Genomic DNA, 14,415 nt, shown 5'->3' on the forward strand with positions numbered 1-14,415 from the left:
CAAACCCAGCCCTAAAGCTGTCCTGCAACGTCCACACCCCTTTGTTGACAGAGTGTCCGTGGCTATTGGGCTATAACGTCAGAACTGAACAGTTAGGACTCACACATCAGGGCCCAGGATGCCTTAAATATTTACTATCTGGCCCTTTGTTGGAAAAGTCCACCAACCCCTAGCATAAAACATGGTTAATTCATTGATAAAGGGGGGAAAAAAACTAAGAACAGTTGGACAGCTTGGAATAAAACTTTTGAGAAAGGCGTTCTCATTATGGCCCAGTGGCAACAAACCTCACTAGTATCCACGAGGACTCAGGTTCGATCCCTGGCCTCGTTCAGTGGGTTAAGGATCTGGTGTGGCTGTGGCATAGACAGGCACCTCATTCGACCCTTAGCCTGGGACCCTCTAGATGCTGCAGATGTCGCCCTAAAGAAAAAAAAAAAAAACTTCTGCAAAAATTTTCTTTGAAAAAAAATTGTCTGGAGTTCCCGTCGTGGCGCAGTGGTTAACGAATCTGACTAGGAACCATGAGGTTGCGGGTTCGGTCCCTGCCCTTGCTCAGTGGGTTAATGATCCGGCGTTGCCGTGAGCTGTGGTGTAGGTCGCAGAAGCGGCTCGGATCCCGCATTGCTGTGGCTCTGGCGTAGGCTGGCGGCTACAGCTCCAATTAGACCCCTAGCCTGGGAACCTTTCTTTGGGAGTGGCCCAAAGAAATAGCAAAAAGACAAAAAAAAAAAGAAAGAAAAAAATTGTCTTGATCTGTTTTATAGACATCTTACCTTACTTCCTTCTTACCTAAGATATGTCAACTAGCCTCAGAAAAAAACAGGAGCATTCAGGGAAGCCCTGCTCAGTCACTAAAGGTTTCTCTCTCAGTATGGCGAGTTTTGATTAAGTGGTAAAATTTCCAAGAAAAAAAAAAGATAAAATAAAAGGATAGACGAAAGAAAGCTTCGACAAGCATAAATTTCCTGAGGTTTCAGAATTTTTGGCCGTTTCACAGGTATTTCTTCTCAAGTACAAATGACATCATTGTTGATATTAAACACTTGGCCTGGTTTATTCTACATTTGGTATCACATATTGTTTTGGTTGAGCATCAATAGATTTTTCTATTTTTACTGGGAAGTTAGGTCATAACTATTTTTAGTAGATGGTGTCTGGTTCAATCACTTGTAGAACTCATCACACAAGCGTGCCTTTAATTTTTTTCCCCAAACGCTGTTGAGAATGTATGTATTTGGTGAAGAGTGGCCTCATCGGCAAATATTCCACCTCTCTGCTCTGCAAACACATCTCAGACCACAAGGATAAAACAGGAAGCGGGCACTAACGCATGAAAGAGGCTGATCTTGCACTAGGCAGCTGAGGGAGTGGGAGCTTAGACTACATCAGTATTTTGAAATATTAATATTTTAAATCATTAATCAAGAATGAATTAACATCTGAGCAGCTCTGGTTTTTGGTTTTGTCTTTGTTTTTGTTTTTTTGCTATTTAGTTTTTAGGGCTGCACCCGCTGCATATGGAGATTCCCAGGCCAGGGGTCGAATTGGAGCTGTAGCTGCCGGGCTACACCAGAGCCACAGCAACGCAGGATCCCCCACCCACTGAGCAAGGCCAGGAATTGAACTGGTATCCTCATGGATACCAGTCAGATGCATTCCTACTGCACCACGAAGGGAACACCTCTGGTAATTCTTTATCCTTAAAAACCCATCTGATTCTGCTGGCAAATGATGTGGCACACAGACTAACCTGCAGTGGTTCCCAACATGTATGCTTTTATTAATCATTTTCTCTGATATTCATCCTTCTTTTTTCTGTACTCAGTGGAATAAAAGGTCAGCTATTTTCCATTATAAAATCCATCCATGCAAGAGGTTGTGAGGAAAAAAAATTAAATAAAGACAAAAGCAACTGTTTTCCATCACATAAAACTAGCCACAATTAATACTTGGTGATTTTTTGTTTGTTTATTTGTTTTGTCTTTTTTCTAGGGCCACACCCACGGCATATGGAGGTTACCAGGCCAGGGGTCTAATTGGAGCTGTCACTGCTGGCCTATGCCAGAGCCATAGCAATGCCAGATCCGAGCTTCATCTGCGACCTACACCACAGCTCATGGCAACGCCTGATCCTTAACCCACTGAGTGAGGCCAGGGATCGAACCCACAACCTCATGGTTCCTAGTCAGATTCGGTAACCACTGAGCCACGACGGGAACTCCTATCCTGGTTTTCTACACATTATGTTCACGTTATATAAGGAGAAAAGTTCGTATTTTATAAAGGATATAGTACACAAATTTTATTTAGATATTCATTTCTAAATGCATGAAATATTATTTATCTTGATATTTTCAGTACTTGAGATTTTTTTGCATAATTCAAATAAAATCTGATATATTGATTAAAAAAAATCTGTAAATCCAAATCAAATTCATCATTGAATTTCCAGAGTCTGATCTGGTAACTGAACTGAGCTCAATTTACAGGGAGCCACAGAATTTATGCAAACTCGTTTAAGGTAAAAGTGAGCAGAAAGTAAATGCCCGAGGCAAAGCCCTGGGTTTTTCTCTACCTTTCCCCACCTTCCCCCCAAACAGAAACCAATACAGAGAAACAACATCGAATAGTCACTGCCAAGCTTGTTTGCACAGGAGAATCACCTGAGAATCTGCCATAATTTCCTCCCCGCCACGCCAGGCCACACCCCAGGCCCATGACATCTCAGGCTCTGAAGATGAGACACAGGAATTGGTAGTTTTAGAAACTCCAGACATCAGGAGACAACTGTGATTAAAGTGCAGATAGTCTGATGGGCTCAATCAGTACACACCCGACGCACCTGTGAATCAGGACGCCTCCATCCTCTGCTCCACCCTCTGCCAGGGACTAAGATCTTTGGGCAGGATTTACGAACACAACATACCATGTATGCACTGATATCATTGTTCTTGCTTCTAACACATAATCAATTCGTTAACTCAAATATTAAGAGCATCTTACCACAGTGAGTATGGCCCTGGGGTTTTTCTTAAGCATTCCCACCCCTTCCGCATCCTAAGGAGATACCTGCCCTTTTTTTTTGGTCTTTTTAGGGTGGCACCTGAGGCATATGGAGGTTCCCAGGCTAGGGGTCGAATTGGAGCTGTAGCCACCGGCCTACACCATAGCCACAGCCACGCCAGAACCGAGCCGCGTCTGCAACCTGTGCCACAGCTCAGCACAACACTGGATCCTTAACCCGCTGTGCGAGACCAGGAATCGAACCTGAGTCCTCAGGGATACTAGTCAGACTTGTTTCCACTGAGCCACGACAGGAACTCCGAGACACCTGGCTTTACTCTTTATCTTGCGAGCATATGGATCCTGCAGGACAAACTTTAAAAACCAACAGCTGGACTTACCTCGACGATGCTTTTTAAATCCTGCACGTAGGTCCTTTCAGTCTCCAGAATCTCCTGCACTACTCGGTCCACATAGAGCAGCTTGGGGCTGGTGGCCGAGTCTGTACCCAGTTTAGTCGCCCCGTTGGCATCCCCTCTGCGCTGGGCCCGGGGCTGCCCCTCGCCGCCCTCGTCCGTGTTCTGCTGCCCGGCTGCGCCATCCCTCTGCAGGTCGCTGCTGGAAAACGGCCTGGCTGGCATCAGCTCCAGCTTTATGGCCCCTGCCTCCTTATCCTGAGGAAACAAGCCCAAGTGGCTGTTGGAAACTAATGTCATCCTGCTGCCGAAGGAACCGTGGCTGTCCCGGGAGGAGGCCGAGGATGAGGTGGAGCCGAAGCTGACCGGGCGGTCGCTGTCCGAGAGCTCCATGGTTTTCCGTTCTTGGGAGTGGGGGGGCCTGGTTGGGGTTTTGGGCGCTGGAACTTCCGTTACAGCTGATGGCACTTCAAGACGCAACTGGTGCGCATCTATAGGCATTAAAAACAAAGTAAAAGGACAAGATAAGCAAGGTAGGCAGGTATTTTTAAAATTATATCAAACAGAAGGTTTAAAGGAGGTTAAAATCTCGCCCCCAGGCACATGGTCAAAAGCAAAAAGGTAGCAGGTTAGGTATAGACAGAAATACCAAGATACCCAGGGAACGGTGAGCTGCGGAGGTGGAGTTTCTAAGGCATCACGTGGAAACACGTCAGAGTCAGAGTCCCGAGCGCCGCCCGGGACCTACTGAACTTCCGTCTGTATTTTACCAAGATGCCAATGCCACGTGCACGCACTTTAAAGTTTGAGAAGCACTGCATTCACGCCTCAGAGTGTGAGCACCTGGAATGACTAATAGAGCGAATTAGTCCAGATTTACCAAATCAACACTCAGGGCTCAGGACACAAGGCATTTAGAGCTTTAGCAAGAACCACAAGTGATGCTTATGTATTTAAAACACATCCTATGTGAATTCTTATGAAAGTTTGAGAAACACAGTTCTAGATTTTAGGTATTCTATTACAATTCCCCAAAAGGTTAAACGACCAATCTGGAACTAGCACAACTTAATGATTTTACATTTTACTTGTATACAGCATTGAAGAAAGAGTCACACAGACGATAATTTTGCAATATGGTGCAAGAAACCCCCAAAATATTGAGACCCACATGCTCTTTAACACTTAAACCTCCCAACATTTCTCTAAATCTCTTCTTGAAAGCTGGCAATCCATCTGTGGTATTTATGGAGTTACAGGGCGACAGAGTATATTTGATGACCTGCTAGTGTCCACATGAAGAGTTAGATAACATGGCAGTGTAACCATACAATGAAATAATAAATATAGGAACAGTTTGTGCTTTTTTTTTTTAAGAAATAGGATTGTCAGTGTTTAGAAAGGAAATAAGAGAGTGTCTGCAAAGTCCAAAGTTCACTTAAAGCTGCAGCACTTAAGTCAAAAAAAGGGCCCGGCATGAAATTTAAACCTTCAGAAACTATTTTGGTGAAACACACACAGTTCCGATGGTCCTCGTTTGTAAGACAGGATCAGCACTTTATCTCCCTAGTAACACGATCCCAGATTTATAGGAGTAAAATGCCGTGCCATAAAGAATGTGATTCATGGCGACATTTGCTTCATTTCAAAATCCACCCAAATCCATGTGTATAGGGAGTCTTATTAGAAAAATAGGAAAGTGAAACTTAGGTATGGAAGGTTATAATACGACAAACATAATAATAAAAACATAGATGAATGATCCTCTTTTCAAAAGGAACATGAATTTGGTTTGACTCTGTAACAAATATCATCAAACAGCTGAAAACAGTATTTCTAGCATATAAAAGAATCCATCAAATCTCTATATTTCAATATCCAGGCTTTTTATGGCTTACATTCATGGCAGTAGTAGTGCCAGATTATAACGCAAATATTAAAAGAATGAGTATAAAATAAAGGAGCTAATTTGGATCGACAGAAAGGGATGGTAAGAAACGTGCCCTGGAAATGAGTAAACTCCCAGCATAACCGCTACCACATGGTATATTTGCCGCAAATTCTTAAAGCCTTTGCAATATTCTTTTGGCTTGCTCTGTAACAACCTCATGGCCTATAAAACATGGATTGGTTATAGTAGTTAAAATGTACTTGTGATGAAAATCCTGATTCAACCTGCGTGTTGGAAAAACCCAAGAAGCAGCCATTTTGGTATGCTTGCAGCAAAGGATACTTACCCATGTTTGGGACTGGTGTTAAGAAAGTCCTGAGCAGGAGTTCCCATTGTGGCGCAGTGGGTTAAGAACCTGACGGTGTCCATGAGGATGTGGTTCGATCCCTGGCCTCGCTCAATGGATTAAGGATCTGGCATTGCCAAAAGCTCTGATATAGGTCCCACATTCGAATCGGCTTCTGCGTTGCTGTGGCTATGGTGTAGGCTGGCAGCTGAGGCTCCTTTTCGACTCCTGGCCTGGGAACTTCCATATGCTGCAGGTGCAGTCATAAAAGAAAAAAAAAGAAAAAGAAAAAGAAAAGAAAACCAAAGTGCTGGGCAGTTCATAGTAGGAGCAGATACACAGGATTTCTTCTAATTGGCATCCATCATAAGCAGAACCATGAGGTTGAGCTCCCTTTCAGGAATGGGTACTAACTTGGGAAGCATATAAGGATTCTCTAAGGTCCCAGAGGGCCAGTGAGGCTGAGTTCGGACCAAATGTGAGTTGGCTATGTGACTATATGAAAGTCAGAGCATCTGGAAAGGTCTAGATCCGCCTGCTCGTCACAGATTTGGATACACTGGTCTCCAGGACAACTTTTTCTAATTTTCCGACTAGATACGAATCAACCTTTTCTCTCCAGTAGAGAAAACCACATGTGATCGTTATACAACTCTTGGCAAATAGTCATTATCAGGACAGTAAAAAATGAATAGACTAGAGAGACTCATTTCTTTATTGATTTTCACTCCCAGAAACCCAGCCAACATGGGGACCAAGGGATTGAGGAGGAACAAAGACTGGCCAGATGGCTTCAAGGAGTCCACACTGGGCTGCTAGGACTGGCAGCGCCTTTACACTTTCAAAGGCAGGAGAAAGTGGGCCGTGGAGCTTGGGTCAACCACGATCTTTTCATGGTTGAATTGTACGTGGCAACACGAATTGGGTCCGGTTCCAAGGAAGGCTTTGTGGGTTCCAATACCAAGCCGTGTACTCGAGGCCACGGGACTAGCTCCTCAAACTGCCAAGCAGGCACTTTAGAAAACAGAATATTTGAGATATTTGGTATCTCTAGTATTTAGCCAAACTCACTGTCCTAAAGAAAACACCTTTCAAAATGACTGATGACAGAATGAAACATTTAAAGCTAGGTCATATAATGGTATATAATATGAGACTGCATTTGCTAATGGATAACATTTTTTATGTTGATTCATTGCTTAGAAGTTAATTATAGTTTTCTCACATAAGAAAATGTACCTCATAAATACTGTCTAGTCTTGTTCTCACCTCCCTCAAAATAATTGAAGATTTCCACCCTGTCTGGATTATTCCGCCTAATGCAATGCGTCAATTATTAATATTGATCTCTAGAGCTGTCTCGTTCAACACTGTGGCCGATCAATATATGCCAACTTTCAAAGATGTAGTAGGAAACAAAAAGTATAAAATACTTCATTAGTAATTTTTACGTTAATTGCACCTGAAATCATATCTTGGAACGGCAGGTTAACAAACAGACCTTAAAGTTAATTTCATTGGTTTCATCTTACTTTTAAAAATGACATGGAAATGTAACTCCATGGTGGAATTCCCATTGGCTCAGTGGGTTAAGAACCTGACTAATATCCATGAGGATGTGGGTTTGATCCCTGGCCTCACTCAGTGGCTTAAGGATCTGGCATTGCCATGAGCTACAGTGTAGGTGGAAGATGCAGCTGGGATCCCACATTTCTGTGTCTGTAGAGTAAGCTTGTGGCTGCAGCTCTGATTCGATCCCTATGCTGTGAGCGCAGCCTTAAACAAACAAAAACAACAACAAAATATATACATGGCTTGCCCTGTATTTGAGTTGGACAATGCTGATCTAGACATCTAGATAATTACATTTTTCTGTAACATATAGTTGTTACTTCCCTATCAATCTTTCCCCAATAATCATGAAGAGTGCTTACAATTTGAAGTTTATTCACTCATTCATTTATTTATTTTTTGCTTTTTAGGGCCGAACCTGCAGCATATGGAAGTTCCCAGGCTTCGAGTCTAATCAGAGCTGCAGCTGCTGGCCAACACCACAGTCATGGCAACACCAGATCCTTAACCCACTGAGTGAGGCCAGGGATCAAACCCACATCCTCATGGATAGTAGGTGGGTTCGTTAACCACTGAGCCATGACGGGAACTCCTGAAGTTTATTTTTTTTACTCCATTTGTTAACATACAATATTGTTATGAGTTAGCAAAAGTAGAATTGGCAGACAAGCGCTGTGTACTGGATATTGGGGTAGCTGATTATCGATGATAAACTGAAATATCCAGAAAGAAAACAGTAGCACAAGAAAGCTTTATCCTCTGCCTTGAGTGAAAGATGATGGCGGTTGTGTTAACATTTGGGTAATTGGCTGCTTTGCTTTGCTTTCCTTCTCAAAACCTCTCTTTCTCACCAAATCTCAAACACAGGACTAATAATATAGCAACTTCTGAGAACTGGGCAAACTTTGCTAACAGCCCGTGTCAGTGGAACTTTTGACCATGAATAAATACCCTAAAATAAGACTTCCTAGCTCTTGGTCCATCTGACCCTCGACAAACCTGGAAGTGGTGATGGAAGAGGATGGAGAAGGGCCTTAATTTTGTTTTTTTCTTTTCTTTTTGGCTGCATCTGCAGCATATGGAAATTCGTGGGCTGGAGATCGAATCCAAGCTGCATCTGCAAACTACATTGCAGCAACACCGGATCCTTAACCCACTGTACCTGGCTGGGGATCGAACTGGCAACGCCACAGGAATAAACCAGACCATTAACCCACTGCGCCAGGGTGGGAACTCCAGAAGGACCTTGATTCTTACCACGAGGAGTGCTGTTAGCCTAAAAGCCATCAAAATGAAAATATTGCTTCTTGTGCCATCCTCAATAAAAGACCAAAAAGGCGGTACAGCTCCCAGGTAGGTCACTTCCACACATTTTACTTCAGGACAAGTCCCCCTCTCCAATTTTTTTCTAGGCAACAGAGCTTGAATTCCTTGGCTTTTCTCTTCTCTTCCAACTTCATTATTTTAATTGCCCTCCTCTGGAATGTCACTGAATCAAAAGCAGCACTTCTTGGCTCTAACCTGCCTCTGAAGCTGATTTAGGGGTAAAGCAGAACTTTCATTGGCAAGTAAAGCCCAGGCTTCTCTGACCATGTGTACGAAGGCGGGACTGATGGGGCCCAGCTGACCACCCCCGTCATGTGCACCCTCCACCCCGCTCCAGGAGGGCTTTACAAGGCCAGGCACGACTCTGTGCACAGCAAAGGAGCAAGAGGGATCAGGGCTTCCAAATCCTGCTCATTGCTAGTCTCGACTTCCAATACCTAATCTGAGTTCCTTGGCAGGACAGTCACGGCCAGCCAGAGAATGTGTAGTGCTTGTGACCAATGAATAACAAAAATTATGTTGTTCCTTCTTACCCTACCTGTGAAGAGGAGGCAGCCCAAAGACTAAAGTATAAGCAAAAAGTTATTCTCTCCGCCAACAAAGTTCATTTAATACAGAGCCCATCTTTGGGAGCCCCTCAACATGGTAAGCTGACATCAAAAAACAAACACGTTTTTAAGATTCAAAGGTCTTAAAAAAATACATCTTTATATCTTTCAAACACAACACCAAGTATTTGAGGAATCCTCTACACATCTCTGAGATAACAGTGGAGGGTTCCACAGACAAAAGCCACCGGACATCAGCATCCATTTCTACCTCTTGGTTTCCTGCACTACCCATGTGATTCTGCATTAACAGCTGCGCCAGGTCAATTACATATGCTCTGATGCTCAAGGTGTCCAATCCAGGGAAGATGATTTTCATTTCTTATTGGTAGGTGTTTAATAATGAAGAAGGAAAAAAAAATCTTATCATGTTAATTTCTTACTTTTGCTCAATGTGCTCTAGCAATGCAGGATGTTAACACCGGGGGGAGCTGGATGAAGGGTGGATGGCAACTCTGAGCTATGTTGGCAGTTTTTCTCTAAATGTAAACATTTTCCAAAATAAATAATTTTTGAAAATCTTATTACCACTGAAGAATCAGGAAAGCAAAAATTTGGCCCAGAAGGAGTTCCCACTTGTGCAGTGGGTTAAGCATCCAGCTGTAGAGGCTCAGGTCCCTGCAGAGGCTCAGGGTCAATTCCTGGCCAGGAGCAGTGGGTTAAAGGATCCGTTGTAGCCACGGCTGCAGCAAATAACAAAAAATAAAATTTGGACAAGAAGATGGAGGATGGGAAAAGGCTTTTCAAAAATGCTCTTGTTCAGAAGAGGTAAGGGGCTGAAAGGGGATCAAAGCTTTCTTCAAGCTGTAAAGTTTGATACTAAGTATTCAGATAACTAATTGACACCTATGCTAGTCAATGGAAACTACATGCAGCTGAGTAGAGATTGAATTAGTGATCCCTAATTATCTTTGCTAAGTGGTGACCCCAGAATGACTACATTTGAGGACACAGAGATGTCAGTTTGGTTAAAAGAGAACCTGAAGGAATTCTCTTAAGGCTTTTTATGCAAATGCAGCTGTTTCTATTTTTGCTAGATGCTTTTTGGAGGTGATTTAGTGTGGGAGGTGAAGAAGATTACTAGGTGGGGTTGAAGGTACGCTATGGGTTATTATCATTTTCAGGGGGACTGGTCGTTGTCTACCAAAACCCAATTCCCCCTTTCTCCTAATAAACGGAATTTTAGCAGAACACAATTCTCAGTCTTTTTGCCAATATATATGGCCATGTGGTCAAGTTCTCACCAGTGGAAAAGATACATTTCCCTCAGTGTGTGTGTGGGGGGGGTCCCTCTTTTTCTTTTTTCTTTCTTTCTTTCTTTTTTTTTTTTGCTGCACCCATGGCATGCAGAAGTTCCTGGGCTAGGGATTGAACCCTTGCCACAGCAGTGACAATGCCAGATCCTTAACTCATTGTACCAACCGGGGACTCCAAGGAGGTCCATTTGTCAAGCATCAGACACTGTTCCTTCACTTTCTTCCCCCTTCCCACTGGAACCCAGATGTGGCAGGAAGCTTGCCTGAACCATGAACACGACACTAATGCCCTAGAGTATGGCAGAGCATGAGGACAGAAGAAACTTGCAATAACTGGGTCAGGATGTGCTCTGAGCCACCACCTCAAAAGTCTGGTTATCGTGAAGCTGATGTGTTGGAGAAACCACAGGGCAAGAGTCCACATTGATAAGCAGAGAGATGCTGAAGGGCTCCAGCTGATCTGGCCCCTGAGTGTTTCCAGTCCAGGCACAAGACGTGTGAGAGAGGAAACTTTGAGATGATCCCTGCCCTGTCATGTCGGACCGCAAGGTCGTGAGACCCTGAGCCAGCACCACCTGGCAGAGCCTCTCCTGAACGCCTGACTCACGGAAGCCTTGAGAGATTAGAAATGACTGTTGCTGTTCCAAACCACTAGGTTCTGGAGTGATTTGTTACGCAGCAAGAGATAACCTGAACAACCTCGATTCTAACAGATGAGCCTTCCCATGACATGCCAGAGCTCTCACTCTCCATCAAAATCATCCTAAGAAAATTGAAAACAACTCCCCCCCACCACCACAAAGCCTCAAAGTTCATTCACATGTGTCATTACCTTTAAAACATTTTATAGATGGAAGAAAAGATAAACAGAGAGGTTAGGTTACATCATGCTTACAGTTGAACTGTGAACCAGAGAGTCTGGCTTCTGACTGCCAGTCCCTTATATCTTATACATGGACACAGATGCACAGAACAGGGCAGGAGAGTAACTTAGAGATCAGGAAACAAAGCACCAGATGCAACCTGTATAAAACGCATGGTACCAGTGTACCAATAGTGTGTGTATGTGGAAGAATGAATGTGCGCCCAACAGTGTCTACAGAAAGAGCTCAGAGGACCAGCCAGAACTCAAGTTCTGACATCGCAGTTGCTCCTTTAGCAAATCTGCATTTCTGCCCTGGCTCTGTACATGGAGGTTTGCATTGCCATCTTGGGGCTCTGGTTTCCCCACGTGTAAGTAAGGCAGCTGGACTAGATGACACCCTTGGGTCCCCTCCAATCCTGAAATAAATGCCAGGTCCCTGGACTCCACATCTACCTCGCCCATTCGTAGCTAGAATCACAGGCCAAGAAGTAACCACAAAGTAAGAATTTTCTTCTGCATCCTATGAATGCCAGGTCTTGGATGATGAAATATATATCATTGATTTTGCCCAAGGCTAAAACCCCTCTATTTTTAATTTAGATGAAATAATCATCTATGCTCCAGCTTCCTTCCTGTTCGTGTGGAAATACCAGTCACAAGGCAGTAACTAAACAATGCTAGCGATATACACAGGCTCCCACTGCATGGAGTTCCAAAAACATCTCTGCACACTTGAGAGAGAGGATTGGGCTACATAACATTTCTTAAAGAAAAAGGAGGCGGGAGAAGAGGAGAAACCCAAGTAGCTAACAATAGCACTGAGAAAATAAACCATCCTTAAAGCACGCTAAACGTTTTCTCAGAGAAAAAGGAGGAAGAGAATTCGACGTGTCTAACAATAGAGATCTGAGTGAATAAATCCATCCAGAACCTACAATAAGAACTATTAAATGTCATGTCCTTTCAGATCCTCAAGGGTGTAGAAAATGGTCAGAATCTACATGGGGTAAAACGGGCAGTTTGTAAAACACAGGTAGAAGGATTTGAATTTAAAATGCCCCTGATTTAGTACCCGCATTAGAAGAAGATCGAATAAAATACTGACACTGGTTTTACCCACGAGGAGAATGGATGACTTTTCCTTTGATCTTTAGCTGGAACTATCAGCTTAGTGATTCCTCAATAAGCGAATCACTTTTATAATCTGAAAAAATTATTTAAAGAAATTGAAATCACAACCTCGGTTTGTATCAATATTTTAAAATTTTTAAAAAATTTTAAATATTTTAAATTAATTGACTTTTATGTTCAATATGACGAATGAAAAAGAATGCCAAATAGATATTTTTTCTCTCAAATACAGTCGTAACACTACATTAAAATAATTAAAAAATCAAATCAAATTCCGATGTGCAACAGCACGGAATACAATCCATGCCTTTTTCGTCCCAGTTATTCCTCCAAACAAAAGGATTTCTCACCAATAAACACTCAAAGTGGAACCGGCATTTACTTAGTCAACTTTGGTTACCATCCGACTAAATTTCATCCCTACAGTTGCTAAGCAGAAAATTTGCAAACATTTATTTTGTCCCTCCCCCGCCCCCCCCCCCCCCCGCCCCCGGCTCAACCTGCAGGAACCTCATAAAGAAAGCACATTAAAATACTCAGCAGTCGCTGCCCAACAACTTAGGATTTTAGTTTCCCTCCCCAGAGTCAAACATCCGCGCTCTAGAGTATTTCAACCTGACTTAAGGCAAGAGCAAATCCAAACCCGAATCCAAACCCAAACAAGGCAAAACCCACTGAAGACAGACTGCAGTTCAGAGGGAGGGAAACATCACCTTCTAGACTAATTCCGTTGTTGGAGAACCCTTTTGAGGACATAGCATTTGAAACAGAACAGTTGTAATAGATCCAAGCACACTGCTGGCCCTGCGCAGTGCTGTGGCGAAAACCCCTGCGACAGCTTCTCCCCCCATCGGTGGAGGGGTTCGGCGGCTCCGGGGGAAGGACCGAGGGTGTGGGGCACGGGCTCCCCAGCAAAGCCACATCCACCTACCTGTGCTCTCCCCGGGCTGAGCCACATCGTCTGCCTTCAGCTGATGCGGTGACCTCACTGGGCACTCAGTCAGGTAAAACAAGAAGCCTTTACTAGTCTGTGCAGCTCCTTCCGTAGAAATATTGCATGAGTCAGCTTTTATCTCTCAAAACCCAACACACAAAGGCTTTACAAAAACCTGATTGGCAACTTTCTCACTGCCTTTTTCCCCCTGGTGTGCAGACCACAGACTTCAGCATCACTAAGAGCCTTAAATGAAACATGACATCATTCAATTGAGAAACAGGACAATAGACACCACTGTGGGTAACTTGAAAATGCACACTTCGCTGAGCAACACCCCGCCACTGCTATTCTTTTGTGAACATCAAATACAACCCACACTCGCCTACAGCTGCCTGGGCTTTACCTTCCTGGCTCGGCCACTGTTCTCATTAAACTCGAGAAAAGCAGCAAGATCTGGGAGCTCTGATGTTTGCAAGTTCACGCCCCCCCCCCCCAATATAGGGTTGTTTCAAAGGCAAGAGACATACCTTTTACATAAATTTTCAAGTGGCATGTGGGGCTGGGGGAGGGGCAGAGAGTAATAGTTGAAGTTAGAATCCTTGGTGTCCCTTAAGGAGTCACTGAATACAGTTTTAAGTAAGCAAAGTTAAATAAGAATGCACTGAAGCTTGAGTATTTTCAAAACAGTATTGAAAAATCTATCCAAAGACAAATACCTAAAATGGAAACTTACAGGCATTTCTTAGAAAAATCGTTCGGTCCTCTGATTTTATATTCATAAACACTAAGTAGTAAAGTCAGAATGCTCTAACTCCAAATTATGTGGGGTTTCCATTACCCTAAGACCACCTGTCCTTCTTAAAATGCTATCTCTATTTTTGTATAAAGAGTCAAAAGGTTCATATTTTAGAATGATACTGAGTTCTTTAGATGAAAGTCTCCAGGAGAACAAGAATGTTACTGAAAACGGATACTACGGCACTGTGGAGCCAAAATTCAAAGTATGGATTAGGCCCAACTATAGACTTCAAAAACTAAACTATTTCAAGGATCAAAATCCT

At 43.3% G+C, this 14,415-nt stretch overlaps 1 protein-coding gene across 3 annotated transcripts in view; it reads right to left on the minus strand.

Annotated features, from left to right (window-relative positions):
* Positions 1-14,415, minus strand: part of PLEKHG1 (pleckstrin homology and RhoGEF domain containing G1) — a 242,893-nt gene that overhangs the window by 94,367 nt on the left and 134,111 nt on the right. For 2 of the 3 annotated variants that reach the window (XM_047769938.1, XM_047769940.1), the window contains one exon: positions 3,408-3,913. In XM_047769938.1, the coding sequence (XP_047625894.1) occupies positions 3,408-3,815 (408 nt within the window). In that variant the 5' untranslated portion in view covers positions 3,816-3,913. Of the gene's footprint in view, positions 1-3,407; positions 3,914-13,348; positions 13,871-14,415 lie in introns of those variants that run through there. The other variant, XM_047769939.1, reaches the window with a different exon arrangement.

This window comes from Phacochoerus africanus, chromosome 2, assembly GCF_016906955.1.
Source record: "Phacochoerus africanus isolate WHEZ1 chromosome 2, ROS_Pafr_v1, whole genome shotgun sequence".
NCBI lineage: Eukaryota > Metazoa > Chordata > Mammalia > Artiodactyla > Suidae > Phacochoerus > Phacochoerus africanus.